The sequence below is a fragment of the Rhinoderma darwinii genome, chromosome 11 (assembly GCF_050947455.1).
Source record: "Rhinoderma darwinii isolate aRhiDar2 chromosome 11, aRhiDar2.hap1, whole genome shotgun sequence".
NCBI classification, from domain to species: Eukaryota; Metazoa; Chordata; class Amphibia; order Anura; family Rhinodermatidae; genus Rhinoderma; species Rhinoderma darwinii.
Window position 1 is genome coordinate 38,237,257 of NC_134697.1, and position 26,490 is coordinate 38,263,746.

Genomic DNA, 26,490 nt, shown 5'->3' on the forward strand with positions numbered 1-26,490 from the left:
TAGCACAGGCTTCCAGTATCCGTAGTTTCAGTTGCTGCACATCTCGTATCTTCACAGCATAGACAATTGCCTTCAGATGACCCCAAAGATAAAAGTCTAAGGGGGTCAGATCGGGAGACCTAGGGGGCCATTCAACTGGCCCACGATGACCAATCCACTTTCCAGGAAACTGTTCATCTAGGAATGCTTGGGCAGCACTTTGAACACATTTTATAAGTGGTCAGAAACTTGTAAATAACTCATGAAAGAATAAAGTAACATTAAAACCAAGCACACCATTGTTTTTCTTGTGAAATTCTCGATAAGTTTGATGTCACATGACCCTCTTCCCATTGAAAAAACTAAAGTTGGATACAAAATGGCCGACTTCAAAATGGCCGCCATGGTCAACACCCAGCTTGAAAAGTTTCCCCCTCCCATATACTAATGTGCCACAAACAGGAAGTTAATATCACCAACCATTCCCATTTTATTTAGGTGTATCCATATAAATGGCCCACCCTGTATAAAGATCCATGGTCCACAGTATTGCTCAGAACAGCCCTTCAATAAGTTATATAAACGCAGTAGTATAAAACAGTTTAGACCAGAGTACACATATATACTGCAAATCTCACTGTGCTGAAATCTTGCACCTTAAAGAGGTATTCCCACTTCTGGGATTATGGCATAGTCGCCGTGTGCTAGGTGGAAGCCCAGGCAGCCGGCATGTGGGGGGAAACTAAGTGGATATGTGAACTCTCCATTGAAGTTTATGGGAGTTACAAAAACAGTCTTGGCTGAAGTGGGAATACCCCCACATCCAGACTTGCTGCAATGCTCAGATATTACATTAGGTAATGACATGTTCCGACTTTGCAATGCAACACTTAAACCAAAGTAGTAAAAACGCCGCAAAAAAGACAAGGTAAAGCCACGTTTATACCGTTATTTGTGTATGTTAGTTGCTGTTGTCATAATTGGTTTTTTTTTCCAACGGTGTATTTATTGTTACTTTTACTTCCCTTTGTGTGTGTGTTTTTTTTTTGCCACGGTTTATTTTAAAATGTAAAATACGAGCACGGTGGAAGCATTCCATTACGCAAGAAGAATGCACAAAATTATTGCACAGACATAAGCGCGGCAAAGACAAATCTCATTCACATTCATGCAACATCTGGACTGCAGAGAAACACCAAGCGCCTAAAGGAACGCTCAGAAATTGTTTAGCAGTTGGGCTGTGAAGTGATCATCGCTGCTATATAAACCATCACCAGTATTTCTGCTTTTTCAGTTCAACATGTAATAATCTAACAGCCAATTAAGACTTTGTTGCTTGCTGATAACCGAACTTTAAAGCTTTCCCTTTATTAAATCTACAAGGCTTGTATTTCTATATTACAACTTTGTAATACAATTCTGAATTATCTTCATCATTAAATCTTTAATGCCTTTACTGCAAAGAATCATTTTCCTATAATACTGCCTGTTTCAGCTGTCCTTTATCCAGTATAAAATATATCCACATATAATATTTTAATGCCTATGATATTACAAAGAATATGATTTTGATCTTTAGAGCCAACTAATAAGCCTTTTCTCATAACTAAAATTTTCTATTCTCAAGATTAATTTTGTCTCCAAAATCCCTAATGTACTTATAACATAATTATTACAATAACATAGTTTGATCATGTATATTGTTATTTTTTGTTCTGACATATTTCAATGAAAACTGAAAGCAGACGATTTTCATGTAGAAAAATGGATAAAGAGAGACAAATAAGAAAGAGCTAAAATTAAAATGTAATTCTTTCACTTGCACAAAAACATAGTGGAGAATGCAGTATTATGCCTAACCTCGGAGCCACCCATGTGGTAATTATGTATTTTGTCTATGATATAATGTACCATAAACTTCAATAGGCTAGAGTCCATCATTAGGCTCTATTCAATCACATTTTTTGGCCTACATTTCACATATACACCGGAAAAAGCGGAATCTGTCACCCATAGGCTATAATGATATCTGTTTAATGGATATATCATGAATGATTCTCACGATGTATCTGTTAAATGGACATCATTATAACCTATGGGTGATGGATGCCACTGTTAAGCATCCTTTTAAGTAGTGTATGTTGGGAGCTTTCTAGATGTAGGTGAACGGAAACAAAAAAAAACGGGATGTTGTGCTTTTTATGTACTGTAACTATACATAAGCTGTGTTAAAAGGAAAACATTTCAGAAATTTAGACTTCATTTGTAAGACAATTTGTACCTACATTTAGTTTATTGCCTTTAATTTGGCATCTTATCCAGTAGTTGCAAAAGCCATGCCCAATAATACAGAGCTTAGCAGACCGAACTAGAATACTTAGTAGATCGAACCAATTACAGTTGTGCTAGAAAGTTCATGTCCCCTTTCTTAAATGTTCTGCATCACTATAGAAATTTGGTCTTAAAAAAGGTGCTGTTTAATTAAGACAGCCCCTTTTTAAATGTAAGCCTGCCCAGGAATAAACTGATCGCCCAAGTCCGGCTTTTGAGACCCCCAAATAATTGTTATTGCTGGGGGAAGAAACAGCCTGTTATACATTTCCCCTGCAGCAGCCAACCATTTAATATATTGAAAGGAGGAGTCCACCAGAGTGAGAGCCACTCTTGTACATAGAGGGGGGTTCCTGAGTGGGGGACTCCCCTCTAGAACGCCTATATGACCTAATTGGAAATATGGAAAGGGGCTGTCTGTATCAGACAACTCGTATAAATCTGGTTTTCATTGAACCCAATGGATCAAATAATACAGGAAGATAAAGACTGCTGCGTCTAGTAAATGGCGAGGTTTACTAATAAATTCACTTGCACCATAATAGGCGTTACATAAATTCCATCATTGAAGATTTTTACAATTTACATGGCACAAAACTATTATTAGTTTTGAGATCATTAACTTGTGTTAATATGTAATCTATGGAAGCTGTGTTATAATACGGCACTATAACAATTTCTGTCATAACATCATGCACTAAGCAGTCATTTTAAAAGAAGTATAATTATTATTAATTCATTATTATTCTATTGCTGACAAGTTCTGTTTCACAACTGAGATGTTTTAAGCTTCATTTTATTTACCAGCATAAATGTCTAATGCTTACTGAATTGTCATCATGTCCTTTTAGGTAAAAACTCCATGTGTCAATTAATTTGTGAATATATCTTTATAGCTGCTATGTTTTTCTGATACAGTGCTACAAATTCCCTGCATAGACCTAAATCTAAAACATATGCCTACAGCCACCACTAGGAGGAGCCTAGGAGCCTACTGCATACTGTATTATAGCATTCATTGTATACCTGTATGCAATTAGCTCCTAGGCTCCCTCTAGTGGTGGCGGCAGGTAGCCAGCATGCTATCTTTTAAATCTACATCTAAGAAGGATCTGGGGCTCTGTATCAGCAAACCAGAACTCCAATCATTATAAAGATATACTAAGAAATTAATCGGCAAAGAATTTTGAACAAAAAAAAAAACAAGATGGTGTGGAGGTTCAATTTACATTTCATATTACATAAACGCCTGAGACTTTGACGTTGCTTTTTGTGTGAGAGAATTGAAAGGGACACATTAAATTCAATGGTTGTATCTGTTATGTTTTTGAGAAGCAAAGTATGCTGCGAGCATTGCACATCTCATAGGTCCCTAAAAATTATGGTACCATCATCATGTTCTTTGCATAAAAGAAAAGCTGGTCTAGCACTGACGGCTCAGATAACATGAAACTCTTTAATCACTGGTAAAAAAGATCAAAACATCCTCAGAGTAATTATCAGCTGCAGATAATGAACTATTTCAATCCAAAGACTGGCCTTGATGACAAAGCTCCTGAAGCTACAGAGTGACACAAATTGTCTTGTCACCACTGGGAAATTAGTCATATTTTCATAACACTTCGCATTATGATGCCATGGGATGATAAATGTGCTGACAGTTGCATCAGTTTTGGTTTCCCATTTATCCAAGCAACAGGTTCAGCTCAGGCAGTCAAGCTGAAATCTTCCTAATAACCAATCTCAGATCATGTACTACTTTGTCCTTGTCACCGTGCTGTAGATCCTGGGGATGGAACATGGAGCTCAATTGCTTAGTTTTAGTGAAATGGTTAAGTGGTGGCCTATGAGTTATATCTCCATAAAATAAGCGCTAAATATATTTTACGCCAAATAATTTTTTTATATATAAAATACACCGTGGTTACAGGATTATCGTACAAGAAAAGTGTTATCAAAGAATCAAAACGTAAGTATCTCAATAACTATGCCGGCTAATTTACGGTTCATTCAGAAGATACCATTTAGCTTTAACAGCTCACCAAGTATAATTGTAAAAGTGGGAAAATCAAGTCTCGGACCTGTGTGAATACAAAGCCAATATCAACCAGACGTGTAATAAATATCATATTGGTTCATGTCTAGCAGCTGGGACCAGCATCTTTGTTGGGAACAACAATTCCCTGTTCCCTATCCTGGAAACGGCTCCGTTGCAATCTATTGGAACCTACAAGTGTCCCCATTTATATATTGCCATAACCCCCCATTGATTTTAATAGAGAGATAAGACATGAACAGCCACCCTTCTGGTAAAAGGGAATTGTGACCCACTTGTTCTCAACATCAGTGTATCCCAGATGCCAGAACCCCACAAGAACAATGCCCTCCTTTATAAGCCAGAGTGGAGAGCTACTACAAAGAGTGGCTGTCCCTCTATAGACCCAGCGCTTCCATTGAACTGAATGGGTGGCTCATTGATTTTAGACAGATGGCATCAATCTAGTGAACAGAAGACACAGCTGAGCATGGTTACTTGGCCATTCCTTATTTCCTTTAGAGCATAACGGAAAGGGACTGCGTATGTCTGGTCATCTCTTCAATGTAAACAGGGGACACTAGGCATTAAATGTAATGCACAGTTCAAGGATGGAGTCATGGGCCACATTTGAGGGCTCAATATGTGGGGTCTTAAAACCAAATATTTACATACAGAGATACAGTAGTAGCCACGTCTCTACTTTCTACTGTATCGATTATGTCATCACATTTATTGCAGGAGCTCTACAAGCGCAAATTTAATATTAGACACCAGCTGACATTGCGATCCCCACTTCAAGGGAGGCAATGCCTTCGGCTTATATGAAAAGGCATTTTAAAGATGTAATAATACGGTATATACAAGGCATTCGGATTCCCTTTTCTACACAACAAAATTATGTATATAGTGAAGAAAACGTAGTTGTCACCAAAAACATCCAGGATGACGGTAAGACCTTGTTCACATTTTTTAAAACTAGAATTGGATCCAGGAGGAGAGCAGACCTATAAGGCTTTCCTTTATAAATATATATATTTTTTTGTTTAGATTTTGTTCCTTGTTTTGGCTTAAAAAATATATGCAAAATCTGCACTGTGTAAACAAGGCCTAATAGAAGAACATCTATGGACATGTTGATATAAACTATTAGGCTTCAAAGACCAACCCTCCCCACAAACAGTACGTACAGCCCTTCATATTTGGTGGTCCTGCTGCTGTGCTACTACTACAACACATCCATCCAATTCAACTCTGCCCTGCAGCAATCTGTGAGCTGGTGCGCACTTACTGCTGAAGGGAAACACTGAAATAAATGTTAGAATGAATACGGTGGCATTGAGCATCTCTGAACAATTTACCCTGTAGACCTACGATATGATACACAAACGCTGTGCACTCCCTGCCTTCCATTGTGTACAGTAAAAAGCAATAAACATATAACGACAAACCTTACAAGTCCAGAAAAGGTGTAGGAAATAGTATTAGCAGATAATAGATGGTGTCAATGGAAAACAAGACAAAATATGTCTGAAAAGTTACATGTACAAACCCACAAAGCAACCCAACCCGAGTGGTACGTGCCTGCTGAGGGCACACGATGGGTATATTATCTATTCATGCCTGCTATTTCAGTAAGCCTCGTTAACACGGCACTAAAAAAAAAAAAAATTAAGTGTAAACACGTCAAAAACGCTAGCATTTTTGCAAAGCGGTTTTTAAAATATAGGCGTTTTTGATGCGTTTTCGGCGCATTTTTTGGCACATGATTGGGACTCCCATTGATTATCGGGATTGGGCGCAATTTTGGTACGTTTTACGTGCCGAGAATTGACCCGACGCCTTTTTTAAACATGCGAGCGTAAAAAAAAAAAACACGTGACATATGCACTGCAATGCGTTTTCCCATTGAGGTCAATGGGAAGCTTAACTGGTTGCCGACACTTCGCGCATTAGGACGAGCATACTCGTCCTGTGTGACAGCCGTCCCTGCGCGCGTCTGTGCGCGTGATCGAGAGCGGGGCAACGGCTGTAATACACAGCCATGGCCCCGCTCTGACTGCGGAGAGAAGAGAAACATCTTCTCTCCGCTGTTAACCCTTTGAACGCCGCGATGACAGCTGATCGCGGCGTTCAAGGAGAGGGGACTGCACATTGATCGCGTCACAGAAAATAACTGACGCGATCAAAGCCCATAACTCATATGGCCAGACAGCCCAGGGTCCAGTGAAGGACCCCAGGGCTGTCTGAACATATTTCCTGTTGTTAGGGCATACTGAGGTATGCCCTAACAACTGCCTGTGTACGATCAGTAACAGGCTAATGTACTGGCATATAGATCTATGCCAGTACATTACAGTTACAAAATCAAAATCAAAATGATAAATCCCTTTATGGGATTAAAAAAAAAAGTTAAATGAATGTAAAAAAAAAATAATGGTAAATAAATAAATAAAAAGTAAATAAAATACACAGAAATACACATTTTTTTATAATAAATCAACTTTTTAAAATATAAGTCCCAAAACATGAAATAATATAGACATATTTGGTATCGCCACGACCGTAACAACGTGTACTACAAATGTATACCATTATTTATTATGATCGGTGTATGGTGTAAAAAAAAAAAAATATTAAAACTGCTGCACAATTAAACATTTATAGAAATTAAACGATAATGTATTTGTACCAAAAAATGGTACATACATAAAGTACAACTCGTCCCGCAAATAACAAAGTCTCATACAACTACTTCGTACAAAAAATAAAAGCGTTATGAGCGTTGGGATGCAAAGAGGGAAATGTAAAAAAAATTGCTCTGTCCTCAAGGCTAAAATTGGCCGTGTCCTTAAGGGGTTAAAGGGGTTTTCCAGGACCTATTAACTAATTCCTAGTTTACTAAACATCTAAAATCAATGCAGTTTGTAATATACGTGCGTTTCCATAGTTGTTCCTAATGCCGTATCTCGCATGCGGTCACCCACAATAAATCCGAACTGCCGCCGCTGCCCCGTACATGAGAGCTATGACTTCCGTCTGGCAGGCTCAGTGTGGCACGTCATTCCTGACGTCACTGTACACTGAGAAGGGGTGGACCGGATACCCTGCTTCTTCCGTCTCTGAGCATGCGTGGTTGATACAAACAGTGTCCACCACGCATGCTCGATCCTCTGCTCTCACCGTCTGCGTGGCTTGTCCTCCCCCCAGCCTTTGCTGAATTCCCATTTGCGCTAGGCATCTTGGGATTTGTAGGCTATACGAGTACAGGAAACAGGTGAATAGCAGTAGCACCTGATGTAAACAAAGCGGAGATCGGCCACAGCACGCTAACAGTGAGTAAAATGAATGGAAAAAAAAAATGCGTTAACACTTTTTTTGCGTGTAAAATGCGTCAAATACACGCCATGGAACAGAGCCTAAGGCTACATTCACACAGGGCGGATACACGTTGTCAAGGAACACAGCACATACGCTATGGCGGCCGCAGGGAATTCTGGATGAAAAACCGCACCAAATCTCATCCACTTTGTTGCTACTGTATTATGCTGCACATTTTCCACAACGTAATCCTTTGCGGAAAATCCGCAGTATTTACGCTACACGTGAACTTCCCTATAGGGGGCCAATAACTGTAGTTTATTTCTCCCATCTCCCTCATACTCAGTCAGTCAATGGGGAAAGGGGAATCCGCCTGATCCTTCTTTTCCCCATATCTTCCATCAAGGAAGGGTCGGATGGCCCCCATACACATTAGATCTTGGGTTGATTCGCAAAATTGGGGTTGGGATGAGTTTTGTCAAATGTGTATGGGCAACCTAAAGGCTCACGATCAGAGGTGTATCATGGCTCCACATAACCTTTGAGTTGTACAGAACCGTAATATGAGATCCACAGCACACTTTGAGATTATTCTGTTTCTTCTTATGATTTCATAAGGATTTAATTTTGTCACCATACTGTGGCATCCGGCCGTAGACACTCTCATTTGTTGTTTGTACGTATGGTTAAAACGTAGTTTCCTCCCTTCACTCGTAATCCTATGATTCAGTGAGCGCCTGTTCAGTTTTGTTTTGTTTCTATAAATGTTTGAATTTAATTTTCTTAACTATAACTATAATAATATTACTTTACATTGTACACATTTTTGTTTTCCCATAGGCTTACAATTGTATACCATGAGTTACATTAGTACATTCAGACTGTATTTTAGCGAGAGATTATACTCTGTAATTGTTATCTGATGCAGTGTGCGCCATAACTTTCTTAAAACTTTTTCCTGTATATGGTAATGTCCCACTTTGGGTTTTCTATGCAAGGATGTGTAGTTTAACTTCTTTTTCAATAAAACCTAGGTTTTAAAAAAAACTGATATGAAGCCAACATATCCAATAAAGTAAACCTACTACAAAATACATAATTTTTTTTTATTCTAAAAGATTATTTATTTAATTATACAGAAAACATTAAATTATCAAACAGTTCAACAATTTAGATATTTGGGTAACATTAGTAATGAAAAGACACAAAATATTGTAATTTCTTTAAAATGTAAGACAGCACTCCTGGGTAGACTACATTTGATGTCCTGTTCCCCGATGCAAGTATGTAAAGGTTTTTGCCTATCTTGACAGCCTGGAGACGGGCTCTGGTCTGAGAGGTTTCAGCAGCTCGGGCAGCAGCAATGCGATTTGCTGCAGGAGTCTTTCGTCCAAGTGCAGTGTTCCTTTTTGGGGGCATGACTGGTCTGAAAAGGGGTTACATTTATGAGAATGCTGAAATCCAGTATAGCTGCAGTGTAGAAAACAACCTTTTCCCATTTTTCCCCAAGCACAATGTAAAAAATAAAATAATTTGGTATTGCTGCGTCCATAAAAGTCCCATCTATTACAATATACAATCATTTAACTCGCACGGTGAGTTTAAAAATTGAAAACATCAAAATAGTTTTTTGTTCACCTTAGCGCTTAAAAAATGAAATAAAAAAAAAAAAGTGATAAAAAAAATCGTATGTACCAAAAAATGGTACCAATAAAACTACAGCTCGTCCCGCAAAACATAAGCCCTCACACCAATCGATGAAAAAAATATAAAAAAAAAATGTTTTGGCTCTCAGAATGTGGTGAAACAGAATAAATAATTTTTTAGCTACTTTCTGTTGTCTAAAACCTGAGTGCGTCTTATGGTCAGGTGCGTCTTATAGTCCGAAAAATACGGTGTGTATATATATATATATGTATATATATATGTGTGCAGATTCATGTAAAACAGTATAAAGAATAAACTATTTGTCCACTAGTAGTGTCCTAGTGGGACACTACACACGCACTAAACATCCCCTCTCTCCAGAAGGGGAATCGTGCCTACTATTACTGCACTAAAAGGAGCATTTTTAATGGTCTTCTATTAAAATAAGTTTTTGACATATAAACATACACAAAACTATTTAAAAGAGCAAGTCTATGTTCACACTAGCGCCATGGCTTTCATCATGACCCTGCGATGGATCTATTGTCCAACAGATCCATAAGGTCACTGATGGACCCCATTGACTGGTTCCATTGACGTTTCTGTTTTTATGGAAAGAATAGAGCTGCATGTATATTCCAATGGAAACCTCAACAGAGTCTCCCAACAGCAATGTGAACAGAGCCAAAATAAAACAACTAACTATAATATATAAGTGTCTCTGAAGTCATTGCTTGGGACACACCAAAACATTTCATAATCACTATGGCTATCTAGTCGGCAAGGAGTTGTGCAAGAATACCTGTGAATATCAGAAAGCGAATAACATAAAAAAGATAGAATGTGGTCTAGGATCCACCACTAGTCCCTACGAATCCTGGCTAAATATAAGCAATATATTTGACCTTCTGAAAGCGATCTCTGTGTGCACAGGTTTTAAATAGAGACTGTGCTACATGTGTAATATAGAAGTTCTTTTTCTTAATGATCACCCTGCCGAAAGTCAGTCTCAGACCACAAGCTCGGAACAGTTGTTATTGCATAATGTTTTTTGAAGTGTTTTTCTACACTACTATGTATGATTTATACAAGGTTGGACAAACCTTGCTTTGATATATTCTCCCCATGATATCAATATATCACTGGGCACATTTTTTATTATTACACCCATTGCGAGCTTCAAAGATATAAGCCAAGTGGAGAAAGCATGTTAATAATTAATATCTTCCTCACGCGGAGCTCTGACTGCATAATGAAATAATAGAAGACCAAGAAATCCCTGCCCTCCGGTGCTGCAGTGTCTATACAGAGGGAACCGGTGTGCCGCCGGTGTAAGTCATGAATTATAATTCTGTTTTACACGTAATCTGTGCAGTATATACCTAATCATTCACATACACACGTAGGGGATTATCTAGACAATTAAAGAACCACTATGTAAGTTAATCGTATTAAATTAAATTACTATTATGGTGTATTTGTACATAGAAACTTTAGCCACAATATGATTTTAAGTAACTGATTGTACAATAGCAACGATCACTATGTGTAAATGGTATAGAAAAGTATATGCGTGTAATTTCCAGTTTAAATTATTAAACCGAAAATGAGCTATTAAGCTAGGAGTACATGACAACATTGGTTGTGATAAAGGTCGCATGGCCAAAGATCACTGGTGTCGCCCAGTCTGCACTGCGGGTAATAAAAATCAATGTGGTTGGGTTGCCGCGGCCGCAACATGACAGTCACAAGAAATCTGAACCTGCAGTCGCGGCAACCCACAGGTCACAATGGATCCACATTGACTTTCGCCTGCGATGAAGGCATGGCAACACAGAAGTCTTTGGCTGCGCGACCTGTGTCGCTGCCAAAGTCACCATGTAGCCCTAAATTTATGATGTGGAACGGATTGTAGAACCGTTTTAGATATAACAGAGATTTGACAGTCAGCATTTATTATATCCATTTTTAAATCAATGGTAGGTGACTAACAGAGTTCAACGTAGGCTAGATAGCTAACGCCTGTTGGTAAAGGAAACAGAAAAGAATATATAGAGAATTAACAGAATAGTTGCTTTGACTTAAAAATGATCACACGATTGAATCCACACATGTGGGAGTTGTTTACTTTTTACAATCTGTTTCTGTTAAAAGCATCCCCTGAAATTAAACTGATCACAGAGTGTCTTGCTGCTGTGGCCCCTAACCATCAGCTGTAATGTGCGGGGGAACCTGGCAACAAGTGTTTCATTCTCCTGCAGCACCACCACAGGGGAAATGATGCATTACACAGTGCCAATTGAAATCAATGGGCTGTTTTAGCAATGCACACACATTCTGGGTCCTCCAAAGAGAGAGGGTCACTCTTCATAGCTACTATCTGCTCTGGCTTATTGATGGAAATTCTGAATTAGGGACTCCCTTCTATTAACTCCAATGTCCTAAGAGGGGGTTTGAAAATGTTTTTTATTCCAGACAAACCATTTATAAACACCAAAGCATACATTTACCCCACAGGAAAGTTTCTAAGGAATTTAGTTTTCAGAACAGATGGTAAAAAAGTGCACCCCTCTCACAGAATCTAATTACCAATACTCAGAGCAAGCCTTGAAGTAATACAGATTCTAACAGTTTTGCCCAGATAGTTCTGGCATTTACTAAGTAATACTGCCATCATCACAGTATTAATTAGGGCTAGGGCTTCAAATGAAAATAATGGAGATTTACTGAAGGCCCTTTTACACGGTTCAACGATCGAGTAAATGAGCATCCAATGGACACTCGTTTCCAATCATTGCCCTGTGTAAACAGGGCAACAATTAGCCGATGAACAAGCAAACGCTCGTTCATCAGCTGATCTGCTCGTGTATGCAGCAATGAAATGGGCACTAGTGTGTAAACATCCTTCATGATGGAAATGTATTAGTATGAACGATCATAGTAACGATCACTCTTCCCCATACATAACCGACCATTGCTCCTTGTGAAATTAGCGGTCTCGTTGATAGGCGCTCGTTTACACGGTCCATATCATGTAAATTTGGTGCTATTTTGCCAACTTATAAATGAATGCACCATTCAACACTATTGATAGACTGCCCCATTGCATCTAATTAGAAACCCATTTGGTTGCTCCACTAGTCGTCTAGCCAAAGCCAAATGTCTATCAGTTTGTGGACAGTTGCACCAGCTTGAAACCTAACTTCAGCCCCCCTATTAATACTAGTACACATAGCACACCATAGGCAGTTGCACTGCTCGTCTGGGTCAAAAACTTCAGTGCATAATGGTATAGCGATCACCAGTTTATCTTGGGACTAAATAGTTAATTTCAGTTCATAATTATATATAAAAACACACAAGAAATATAAGGTCATTTTACCAAGGGAACCCTATTCATTTTTGATATTCCCACACTAATGTAATAAGGATCTTTCTTGGCTGTTACATAACCAATTAAATTAGTTTCAATTAACTTTCCTTTCTCTTCCACTAGGATGCATTGACAAGTACACTATTGCTAAACTAGGAGTGCTTTGTCAATTAGCATTATCATACCGTAGATGTAAAATGTACCGTGAGTTCACCATTGACAAGCCAGAGTTCATTAGGGAATAACGGGAGTTATTATGCTTTAAAGCCTGATTCTACTAGCAAAACCACTTTTCTTTAATCTGATAAATAATAGAAAACCTTACACCCCGCTGCTGGGCATTTGCAACTCTGATCACTTCTTCTCCGTGTTAGGATGCCTCCTTCTCCTCAGCTATTAAGGATTTCTGGTATAAGTGACCACACGGTCTATACCTGTGGTCACTGGTAGTGGCAACTAAAGTATTTCCTATGCAAACTTCTGGGTGGCTCATGACAGCGCTGCTCAGTTATCACAATGTCATTTTGTGATGCAATTGACATTTGCAATATTTCCTATACTGTAAGTGGCCAATCTCTAGGTTTCAACTGTGGGTAATGTACAGAATGACACCATTCAGGTAAATAAAACTCTAGTTCAAACAAAAGCTAAAACATTTATAGGTCTAAAGTTAAACAATTCACCTTAACAGCATTTATTTTGTAATATATATGATAATACAGCAAACATTTGAATGGACATTAACTTTTCAAACAACTTATGCTTATCTAATGGCATACCTGATCTAGATAAATTTTGTAATTGAATTACTATTAAAATGTAGTAGTTTTATTCATGCAAATTTTGAGTGAAGTTACTACCAATAGGTTTCTACTTTCTTGTAATCTGCTGTCTACCCCCGGTTGTCAAGCAAAATCCATCCCTTGTTATAGATGGACTGCAGGAGGTGTGTGTGTGTGTGTGTGTGTGGTCGCTTTACTGCCTGTCAATAGTGTTCTATGGAGAGGGGAGTGGGAGCAGGAGGAGGGAGCGAGAGAGAAAGACACAAACATGCAGCCTGCACAAGTCTATGGAAAGGGGAGTAGGAGCAGAGTGAAAAAGACACAGACAGACGTGCTGCAGCTGCTGGTAAGTGTTATGTCACTCCAGTGCTGGATTGTCAGCTATATTGCTCATTACTGCAGTATAGTGTCCTCCATGATATACCTTCTATATATGTGATAGAGATAGGAGAGTAGGATTCTTCACTTCTATATGTGCTGTGTATAGAAGACATGATAGCCGTTAGGCTCCGCCCACTAGCTCAGAGACAACTGAGAATTAGAGATAGAGCCTGTAAAGAGGAAAACTGCTACAAAGCGCCACATACAAATCATATAATGGCAAGAAATAGTGTAATTCCTCATGTACACACATATGACAGCTTATTCGTCACCTAAAAAGTTACGCGTTAAGTAAAATCCATAAATGCCTATTCCGTCTAGTACATTTTCATTTGCATAATGCAGGAGCTCCACAAATGTGCTAATGTTGGTGACTTGCCAGCATTTCAGCTAATTTGACAAGTGTTTTTCTGATAAGAAAAAGTTTCCTACTCTGTCACCCTGAAGGAAAAGTCTGTCTTGGTGAATATAAGCCAACTTGCATTGATGTCAGGTAAAGTGCTCACAGCCCCCCTCCCATAGGAGATGTTCAGGTTCAATTAGAACATAAAGGAGGTGGAAAGAGGATCCCATTTATCTTCTGTTCCATTGTTGGAGTAATCCACTAAGAATTTAGCTGTTCCATCTCCCCAGACATCCGCTGCAGCCGGCAATACAGCAAGTCATTCATCTTCATGCTCCCACAGCTCCCAGGCATCTACTTAAAGCCAGCGGGAAATGTTTACACATCTAAACTAGATGCTCCACCAACTACTGTCATAAGTATATTAATATATTGCATGGAGCTGAAATTCAGGTTGGAAACACTTAAAAAATAAATATAGCTTTTCTCTCAATCCTCTGTTCATTCCATTCACGGGTGATTAATTACACAAATGGTTGCTTTGTAAAATCAACGTCAAATCTCAGAATTTACATACTATACATTGTTAATTATTATCCAACATATTAAAAATTCCCTGAAAATATTTCACAGTTTATGGATGCTTACCAAGGGCAGATTTACCCACAGTGTATATTGTACCCCTAGACCAGGGCAGAAAGGTCGCAGAAACGCTTTCGGATTTTCAAACTACCCATGTTCACAGTTGTGCCCTCACCATCCTTTAAAACATATACCGCTAAGAATATACGGTCATTAACTATTCCAGAAGCCTGATCAGTTGCCATTAAAGTGAAGTGCTTTTTCGTACACATTTTACCATTCTGTATGCCTCTATTATATTGTTTTTAACTATTACCCCCATTAAACCCCATGCTCAGGGACAGATAGCAAAATTCTCCTTTGTGGAGAAAATTCTTAGCCTGCCTTTATATGCTTTTTAAGAGGAGTAAGAACTGAGCAATTAAAAGCATTATACAATACAAGCCCAGTGGCTACTCAACATACTGTACATAGCAAAAGTGAGACAGTGCTGTCCCACTCAATGCAGTATTTTGCATAATACAAGGTTCATAAAATAATAAGACACACAGTTCCATAATGCAGGGCATTATGTGCCCAAACAATAGTGTCCATAAATGATCAAATAAATGTGCTATGCAGCAACTAAAGATACTGCCATACTGTGTCCAAATGAAGGCATCACAAACTGCCCACATCATGATGCCATACAGTATTATGACAACGGTGGCATACAGCACACACAATGTAAAGTCATACATGGCGCACATAATAGTGCCTGGGTAAAAGTGTTAAATAATTTTGCCATACCCATCCACAAAATATGCCATACAGTGCTATGAGCAATGGGTGGTTCTTGATTAATTACCATTAGTAAACCACGCTGCCCAGTGCCTTCAGCACTAAGAAAGAGCTGCTTCCTTCAGTTAAACAAGGATAAGATTCAACTTTTAGCCAGTGCGGGAACTGTGCACAGTATAACTTATTGTAGCACATTTTTGAGGCAATAATGCAGGTAGCGCTTTGACACTGAGAACATTTCTCTTGCAGCTGCTTACAGATGAAATAAAAGAGTAACTAAACTTTAAACATTTCATAGTGACATGTCAGAAGTTTTGATCATTGGGGGTCTGAGCACGGAGACCCCCACCGATTGCTAAAACGAAACGGCAGAGGCGCACGAGTGAGATTCTGATAGTCTTTCCTCGTAGCGGTGTACAGGCTCAATGGAATGTCTATGAGTCCGTAAATGCCGGTTCGAGGAAAGTCGATCAGAAACAAAGCAGCACAGCTCTAAACCTAGCGCATCTGCTGCTTCATTTTAGCAATCGGTTGGGGTCTAAGTGCTCGGCTCCCCACAGATCAAAACTTCTGACATGTTAAAAATTTAGTTACCCTTTAAGCACAGGTTTCATATCACCGGCATATCTGGTCTCTATTACTTGAGAAAGGCCCCCTGCTGGGGCTGAGACGTCGCACTTTGTTGGTTGAATAAAAACACTTTTTTTCACTTGAGAATCATGGTGTGGAGTGCTGCCTATTTTTGAATATTTGAATGGTGGGGCCGGGAGTCGTGGCCCTGAGGCTTGCACACACAATTTCCTTGATAGGATTATTTGGTGCTGCTCTTCTTTGTATTTTTGTCTCTATAGTGGGTATGCCATAGACGTGAGGTTAATTGCTTTTGTACATGACTGCTTTGTAAAACGGTTATGTTGATTCCACACATAGTGGCCTGGCGGCCGCAACATGTGTCCTTGCCCCTGACTGTACATGATCAAACACATTTATGGTAATATTTCAAATGGTAGGGTATTATAGTTGTAATAATGTGCTCACAAACACTGCAGTAATAACACACTTCCTTGTGAGGCAACTGCCGGAAAGTGCTAATAAAACTGACGGCTCTCTCCACTGGCACACGCTTGAACTTTTGAAACAAAGACGCACAAGCCAATTAATCAGAAAAACAGCCGCCAAAGGTTTCCATCAAGTAAATTCTTGAATAGTGAACATGTTTGCATTTTCTATACTAATAAGTAGTTTTAATTATAAAGGAATATATGCAAACGCATTGCTAGGCATGAAGTCATTAAAATCACGGTTTTCATTTTCTATATAAATAAAGCAGAAGCTTTTGAATATTGAGTTCTTGTTTGGAGTAGAGGAGTGATCATTGCTCTTTTGCCACACTGTATTCTTGGTCAGGAGACTAAGCAGCGTAAGGCATGCTGGACCGTTGAATACGTAATACATGAAGAAGTCCTGGTAAAGGAAAGATTAAAAAGCTGCACCAGAACTCTGTAATATCAACCAATCATGCACTAAATAGCTGTTTGGGAGCCATTTACAGCAATAGGGGTCAAACATATGGCATAGCCATTTGCACAGAGCCTGTACGGTGGCACATAGAGTCCCTATACCTCCCAAGTGTCCCTCTTTTGGCGAAACAGTTCCTACTAGTTTTACCCAAATCCCTTTTGCATTATCTTTCCCAGAGTAAGAACTTGTAAGCAGAATACTTACAGGACGAGTGGATACTGGGAAAGCTCTTTCTGCCCTCAGACACAAGACTGGCATCTCCAGTGCAGTGCATCTCTTCATTTGATACCCCATCAGGAAAGCACCGGTAAAAGAAATCAGGACGAGGTCTAAAAATGTAAATAAAATAACACTTAATATTTACCAGTCTTTCTGAAAACGCAGATTTCAGTGCCATAAAGTTTGCTACAGTACCATGCCTTCACTGTGGGGCAAGGTATGAGGATGGTGCAATGCCCATCAGTACAGAAACAATTTACTGCTAGGACGGTGTGAAGTCTAAAAGAGCTATATGCTTCAAATATTAAAAAAATGCTTAATCACCTACTTGCTCACCAAGATACCCTATCTTGGATAAGGTACTATCCAAGAGAGACTATACATCTTGTACAAGCAAAGCAGCTTACAGTTTTTGCATAGGGCCAGTGATAAAAATCAAAATTCATGTACACATCAATATCCCCTTGCTACCCGACCTAAGGTAATTATGACAAATAGGATGGAGAAATCGGTGTGATTTTCATCCAGGACAGTTGTCACAGGGGAAAATGGTGGTTGTAAATGGTGGATAGGCAGTATAATGTATGTTCTTATACAGTCCCTCTAACCATTTATCTTCCCATCCCAATTCTGTATCTCTATCTGGGAGGGAGCCCGTATTAGTGGCCTCTGTTCACTCTTACTACCACTCCTGAGGTGAGGTACACTTTAAAGGGGTTGTCTGGTTTAGAAAACCTATTTTTAAAATCTCCCTATTAGGGAATTATGAGTAAATAGAAGGAAAGTCCCATATTCACAAACATTTATTTAAATGGGAATTGTGTAATTCTTCATTTCTCCTCTTGTGGCACTGTAGGGAAATTGAACACTTGGTGCCGGGTTCCACCACAGGTTATACCTGATCACTGGGGGAACCAGTGGCAGAATGTCCTGTGATCAAATTATTGTCAGAGGCCCCTTTTAATAAAAAGGGATTGTCCAAAGCTGACAATTAATTTAAAGAACGCAAGTAATTCTAAATGTATTTTTTTCTAAGATATTTTGTGTTTCACTCGGAGTAGAGTAACTCAGTTTCACGTGGTTTTCTAGGAAAACCAATGAAGAATAATGAAGACATTATACAGATATGTAGGAAGCGTTTCACATTCACATTTATTGCACAGTGTTTTGAACACTCTTCTCACTTCAAGAAAATTATTCTTTTTAATGATAGAAGGAGCAGACATTCTCCAGCAAACATGATTTGTATTGGACTGTTTGATAAATGGTATCGAATTACAGAGACGTTTCTATTGCAAACATTTATAATCATTTTCATTGCACCTACCTTCCCACTATAAGTTTGATAGTATTAGTGCAAACTCCATTCAGTGCCAATGCCAAGGAGACAGCTGAATGAGAAATAACAGAATGGTAGTTACATAGATCCAATTCTACAAGAAAATAAAGTCCTGATGTTTCTGAAGCACTAAAGCTCATCCACAGACATAAACGGCGAGTGTCCTAGAAAAAGGAGTCCTTCCTTATTTTTAACATACAGTCTATAAACAAACATAACCAACAACTGATTAGAAGTGATTCGATTGAAAAAAATCCTAACATTTTGTGTTGTAGTTAAAGGGGTTGTACAGAACTTCAAAAACATGGCTGCTCTCTTTCAAAAACAGCCACACACCTCTCCATGGGTTATGCGTGGTATTGTAGCTCAGCCCTATTTCCTTCAATGGAGCAGAGCTGCAATACCAGACACAATACCAGGTGTGACATTAATTCTGGATAAGAGAAGCCATGTTTTTCTAATCCTGGACAACCCCTTTAAGAACTACACCGTTTTTAGATTTTTTTTTTTTTTTTTTTAATCTTCCAATTTACCCTATGCTTCATATTTTGTCACATATCTTCCATTGCAGGTAATGTGGGAAATACACATTAACTGGATAAACCTCATGTGAAGCTATGGTCGTGTACTGCCACTATCTTTAGCTGCTCCTCACTGCACCTCTGCTAAAGGCCTGGGACTCAACCCTTATAGGAAAATACGTTGGTTTTTAATATTGCTTACCCAAACACGCTTCTTTGATCTCTGTTCTGTCTGTCCGTTGGATGATTTTCACCACAAAAATAACAGCCAGGGGTGTCAGAAAGGAAACGGCCTGTGCAAAATAAAACAAGTGGAAATTTTTCATCAACATAGATAAAAAATAATGGAAAGAGTCAAAAATGCAAAAAAACAAACAAACAATACTTCATTAAATGTGTTCTAGCAACAGATTTTTTTTTATGGATGCTGATAGTCCCCATTGACTTTAGGCCCAGTTCACACAAAGTTTTTTGGACATGGAAACCGCGTCAGAATAAGCGGCAAAAAACGTCTGAAACCGCCTCCCATTAATTTTCAATGGGAAGCGGAGGCTTTTTTCCCGCTGTGGATTTTAGCCGCTTGCGGTAAGAAAAGCGGCATGGTCGTTCTTGCCGCGTTTCCACCTTGGACCTCCCATTGAAATGAATGAGAAGCAGAGAAAGGGTTTTTCGCCGCGTTTTTTGCCAGCGGCGCTCAATTCCTGAAGGAATTTTGAGGTGGAATTTTCTAAATGTGCAATTCTTGCTGCCAAAATACTGAAAACCTTGTCGGAAGCTCCATGGAACCACAAACCACAGAGCCTTCGTTATTCACACCTATTTCGTGTTTTTTTTTTGCGTGTGCTGATGGAAAGTTATGCTGCTTATCAGTTCAATGTTTTTAAAAATATAAAGTCCCACCTCCCTCCATTCAGTTTGCACTCCATCCTGTAAACGTATCTGCTATGAGTAATAGATGCAGTTCCAGTCAGCAAAAAGTGTGTCACAAATGGGGAAATGGTAAGCAGCATCACTTTTTATTAACTCGCTGGAGAGGGGATTTATTAAAGCCTTTACACCACTATTCTGTTGTAGAGACTCCACGACCAACAGATATAGCATCACGAATGCCAGAAATTAACGTAAGTTATGGAGCAAATCTACGCTTGTTCATAGCAGGCGTAGATTTCAACTTCGGCCGCACGGACAGCTAAATATGCGCTACATTTTGTACTCCACTACACTTGAAAATGCTAGTCTTGGTAAATTCCCCTCACTATTTTCATAAATGGTTTAAAGGGTCTTTCCAACCCCTCGAAAGACTTGGACGTAGAGTTACTATACTACGATCAGAACAGTTATTATGATCATACTCAGATTAGTGTCCTATATAGAAAATGCTTGAATTGTCTGTATAAATGGATGATGTATCGCTCCACCTGCTCATTATCAGTCAAGTTGTCAGTGCTCTAGATGGTTTACTAAATGCTTTTCTGATCATTCTAACAAAAGCTCTGTAACAAAATTTAAAGTAGAACGCCAACTATTAAAATCATTTCCCACAATCGTAGAGTTAGAGGTTTTCTCATCTCAGCCACTTATGGCATAATAGGCAGCTGGCATGCTCAGCTCTTTCTATAATGCCAATAGACCCTACTGTAGAAAAGGAGGACAGGGAACATCTGTTCTCCCAGTATGTGAGGGTCCCATAGGTAATTCTCTGTGGATGTGCCATAAGTATCGGAGAAGGAAAAACCTCTTTAAAAAAAATCTGAATATTTATAGTGTACAATTCAATCCTAGTGTCGTTTGCAGGCAGCGAGAATTTTATAATTGAACTCTATGCCTATGAATTCGATATGGTGTGCGGTATCAGGAAAACAAAGCTCCAACCCCTATTAAGATATTTAATGAAATTCATCAGCACACGATTTGGACCGAAGAATGAATTGACGTTCATATAGTTAGAGTAACACTTTAATTATATTAGTGTTTAACTTACAAACATCAGCCGTGTGGGTATGTTGTCCGATTGTACCAGAGGATTTTTATACAGCCAGACCTCTTCTGGTTGGATAACACGCTGGAAAGGATCCAAAAACTCTGTAAACCTAATGGGAACGGTCACAAGAATATTGGTTTAGTATGTAAATACCAAAGAAGTAATATTTAGAACAAATGTACTTATTAGAGATGAACTGTGTGTATATATATATATATATATATATATATACACATACACTGTCACTCATGAATTGGTCCATAGTTCAAAAACTCTTTTATCCCTTTTGAAGACTTTCTGACCCTCCTCAAACTATTGCAAAACACCGGATAATGGTGCACATCACATTCAATAAAGTAACAATATTCAATCTTGTGGTTCACATGCGCTCTCCCTAAAGTGTTAAAAAGGGTGAATCATTATGATAAATACATCACATTATAAAGAATCTAAACATTCCTCTAACAAAAAAGGTGCCCAGAAAATGACATCATTAGTCCATAAATATGAGGCATCTTATGAGCTGCAGTTATCTTGCATAATTACACCATTGTATTGATTGTTGCACATTGAATGTTCCTGCAACTAAAAGTATTTCACCCACAACTAAAATTTTCAAATAAAACATAATAAAAATGTGAAAATATTTTATACTTTAAAGCACATAATGGCTAGCCTAAAGGAAATTTGGCATCAGAAAATTACGTATTGTTAACCTTTGTGCACCACGACGTAATAGCACGTCCTGGTGCGGGGGGTGATGTATGGAGCGGGCTCACGCGCTGAGCTTGCTCCATACACTGCAGGTGTTAGCTATGTAATACAGCTGATGACCAGGACTAGCAAGCAGGAACAGAGATCGTGCTTTTCCTGGCCGTTTAAACTCCTTAAATGCTGCAATGCAATGCTGTCAATCGCGTTGCGATGCATCTGAGGCATTCCAAAAGCTCATCGGCCCCCCTACAACCCGAGCGCGGGGTGCCGATGGTTGTCATGGCAGGGCTGCCTTCACTTTGTCTCTGTTAAGCCGTGACTCTGGCAGGGCTTAACAGAAGTCTGTAAAAATGACAATAAACCGCAATACATTAGTATTGCAGTGTATTGTACAAGCGATCTGACGATTGCTGGTTCAATTTTGATTGGTGGAATTTTGAGGCAGATGATTTTTTTCTGCCTGCAAATTCCTCCCTGTGAACTAGGCCTTTGACTACATGCTTCAGAATTTTTTTATTATGGGGAATGCAAGTATTTACTAAAACAAATTTAAGGAGAGCTTGCAGGTCCTCTTTAAAACCAAAACTAATGATTTATGTAAAGGTTTACCCCGAATACCATTTTTTCCACAACTGGAGCCCTTATCAGGAAAGAGGAACACCTGAATAGATATTTCTCAGGTGTGTAACAAGATGGGGCCAGGCCCCATGCCCGGAAGGGAAGGGGGCCCGATCACAATCACACTCCCTATTACGCCACTGATATTTCCTATGAATAATTCAATATAATCATTATGATCTTAGCATTTACCTGATCACTTAAGACTAAGAAACAAGGTGAAGCATTTATAACTCTTGTAACCAATGGAGCAGCCAATAATTTCTAGTACCATAGACAAAAAAGATTTTTTTCACACTCTAAAAAAAAGCAAAAAAAACTAACACAAAACGCCCAGACACTTTCATTTCAAATTTGTAGGTCAATGTAAAGAAAAAGAAAGCTCAAAAAGGTTGCCCAGTCTAGAGAAACTCTGGAGATCTTGTCCTGTCCTGCATCACTCAGACATCCCATTGATTTGAATGGTTGCAGTGTAATGCCTAATTTTCTCTGTGGTGGCACTGCAGGGAAGTTGAACACTTACTGACAGATTTCCCGACAGATAACAGCTGATCTCTGGGGGTCCAAGGAAAGGGGACACTTTCTGAACGGTTTATTGTCACGGCACCATTCTAAAAGGGCCTTTTACACCGGCCGATAAGCGGCCGATGCAAAGAGAGCCGATCGACGATCGGTGCTCGTTTGCTCAAGTCACACGGAGCTATGGCTAGGGACAAGCGGTCGTTACTCCGTTACTCCCCATACATTATTATCATGTAGACAGCGCATTTACACAGGGAGATGTGCTGCCGACAACTATAATCTTTTACTTTAAAACGATAAGACCAGCAGATGATCGAGCGTTTGCTCGTTCCTCTGCTGATAATTGCCCTGTGTAAACAGGGGAACAATCGGGAATGAGCATTATATGGACGCTCATCTGCCCGATAATCGTCCAGTAAAAAAACAGGGATTGTCCAAAGTGGACAACCCATTTAAGGCTTATATGTACTGAACAAAGATTAAAAGGTTATAACTCTAAAATCATCAGGAACTAAAAATGAGTCGGACTGTAACGACAAAAAATAGCCTGATCATAGAGGTATTAAACATACTGCATAGAAATGTACTTCATACAGCCAGGAATTGTGTAAATTCAACTAATGCACCTTGCAGGCTGTTAACCTTCTTTTATAGAAAGCCAGATGGAAAACATAAGAAGCTGCACACATAAAAATTAAAACAAATGTTCTTTGTAGGTACAAATGTCTTTTACTTCTTAAAACAAATACTCCTCTTGTCTTGCGTTAATAAGAGATGTACAGGTTGAGTGTCAGCAGTGGAAGGCCGACGTATAATAGTACATCAACTAATGAGACAATACACAAGTGTTGGCCTGCCTGTAATAAGACGTGACATCGCTGTAGAAAACCTGAGATTGTAATAGCAAGTAAATCTGCCCCCTCTGACAGAGGAAAAAACCATTACAGTGATATCTTAGGACATCAGCTCTCAAGTAGTATTTCTGTTCTCAGTTCTGCAAAGAAGTGTTAAATTGGAGCTAAATTTTGTAACACTGCATTGCAATGTTTATCTATTTAAAACACTATCATTAATATATACAAAGTGTTCTTTCAAATTATGAAGCTTAAAGAGAGTTCTAAATAGAAACTAGTCCCTTGATAGAAGCATTGTAAATTGTATGTGTAATGTGTATGGAGGCTACTCTGTAAGTTCATCTGATTTCATATATTAATTTACCCGGATTTTAGAGTTTGTCTTCTGCGCAGTATATATGAAAACAGCTCTTCCTGTCTCTAGCACAGCAGGAAGTCACAGCAAGATCTATTTAGCCAGTCAGCAGCTAAACTGCATCTAGTCAGTCAGCTATATGAAAGTACTGTATTTTCTCTCTTGGAAGCTAAGGTAACGAACGCTTGGATTGCACTTCTTACACTGCACAACCCTGGACTATAAAAAAGACAATTCACACAGAAAATTATTATAGGGTAAAAGTAAGTGCATCCTTGTAGTCCTAACTAAGAATGGTATCGGAATTGATCATAGAAATATTTTGTTTCAATTTTGTATATTTATACAACAAGCATAATTCTGTAATATGAATAAAAGTGAAACTTAATATACTTTAAATATTGCTTTGTGGCCTTTAAACTATCAAGTATAATAGTCATTGAGGTTTGACATTTAAAAACACATTAATAAGGAATCTTTGGTTGAAAAGAAAATAAACCAAAGTTTAAGAAGCATCTAGTGGATATATTGTATGAAGAAAAATAACATTAATCTGGAAAATAGCATAAAGGTTACACTGAAAACGTGTACAACAGCAAAGATTTAATGTACTAATTCTGCATATTATGTAGGAGTTACCTTTTTTCTGTCTTGATACAAATCCTTTTAAAGAAAAAATAACAAGATTTCCACACGTTAGAGAAATGTGTAAGTTGAACGGAGCATAAGACAGATCGGAGCACCCATTTTAAGTTATACAGATGTAGCCATTTTTATCTTGAATTAACGCATTGAATACACAATGGCAAGAAACTCTAACTTGACTGTTTCAGTGACTTGTTGTCTGATATCACGCTGCAGCAAGTTATAAGAGTCAAGATAAACTTGGCTACATCGTTCTATGTTTCTAGAAAAAAAATATGTGCCAACCAATATGGCCACCATTGCAGCTACCATAGGATTGGTCATTCTACTTTCCTCAGTTCTGAACAGTAAATCTGGCAAAAGAGGACTCATTTCTAAAGAGAAATGCTCCTGACACTCGGCCATTTATGTCAGTACTATAGACAGTGAATGTAGCAATAGCCACGCATGTGCACCAACGCTCCATTACAGAGGGGACTCGTTGACCGAGGTTCTCGTGATCTCTGGGGGTCCCAGCGGTCGGAGACCCAGCGATCGGTTATTGATCACTTATCCTGTGGATAAGTGATAAATGTTTGTGAAAAACACATTTAAAGGGCTAATTCTACAAAGATGGTATATTAATAGGATATGCCCTAAAACGTTTGAAAAGTGGAAGTCGCATGTTTAGGACTCCCATCTTTTGGAACAATGGGGTTTCCATGACACCTGTTTAGCTGTGGAAGCTAGTTGACAGCAACCATAAAGTGGAGAAGGGGAAAGCCCGCCATGCTACTCTTCCAGTTGCAGTATATGGGTGTTTCCATAACTTCCATAATCTATAAAGTAAAGTAGAGAGCCGCACACATGCGTGGCCAACTCGCCCCTTCTACTTTGTGGCTGATGCGATATGGGTTTGGGATTTCTAGAGGTCAGTAATTTCACCAAAATCGCCACTTAACTTTACATGTGTGGCCATGCTCAGTACTGTACAGTAGATCGTGTATTTCAGTATAATATAAATCATCTTATTATAGTCTTGTCAGATTTCCACTATTTATCTTCAGCACTTGTCTCATTCTTACAAAACCCTTCAGAAACAGATGTTAGTCTTGTTACAAGTGAAGCGTAGAATAGAACCTGGCCTGGTGCGATATACAGGCACTGAAAGGGAATTATAAATAGCTGTGAATATTCAGATGACAGGTCCAGAATGAAATATGTCTCTAACTACAGGCTGGACAAATAAAAAAATTACATTAAAATTGTCACTATGCACATATTCATCCGTGATGGAATTAATGGACTTTAAATAAGGGAACGTAACATAACATTAATATTGCATGTGACGGTAATTGTAATTAAAGCTTGCAATGGATTGCTATTTTATAGCTTGATTCTATAAAAAGGTCTGAGATGCACAATACTAAAGTACTAATATAGACGTATAATAAAAAGATGACATTTCACCTGGAATAGATAAACTAACCAATATCCATTTTATATCACAGCATTATTCCACAATTTCATTACTATTTAGACTGTTCATAGCATAGTCACAGTATTTTTTTTCATGGACCCGCATGGGAAATGTTTGGACATTAGTTGTTAAATACCCAAAATGTAGCTAGAAAACATCTTTTACATTTTTTGGACCAAAGGTAATTA

General features: G+C 38.7%; 1 protein-coding gene across 1 annotated transcript in view; it reads right to left on the reverse strand.

Annotated features, from left to right (window-relative positions):
• Positions 1-26,490, reverse strand: part of PLPP4 (phospholipid phosphatase 4) — an 83,475-nt gene that overhangs the window by 21,059 nt on the left and 35,926 nt on the right. Inside the window, exons 2-5 of the mRNA XM_075841128.1 lie at positions 21,136-21,244; positions 19,357-19,447; positions 18,622-18,685; positions 17,280-17,404 (exon numbers count right to left, since the gene is read on the reverse strand). Coding sequence (XP_075697243.1) covers positions 17,280-17,404; positions 18,622-18,685; positions 19,357-19,447; positions 21,136-21,244 — 389 coding nt within the window. The remainder of the gene's footprint in view (positions 1-17,279; positions 17,405-18,621; positions 18,686-19,356; positions 19,448-21,135; positions 21,245-26,490) is intronic.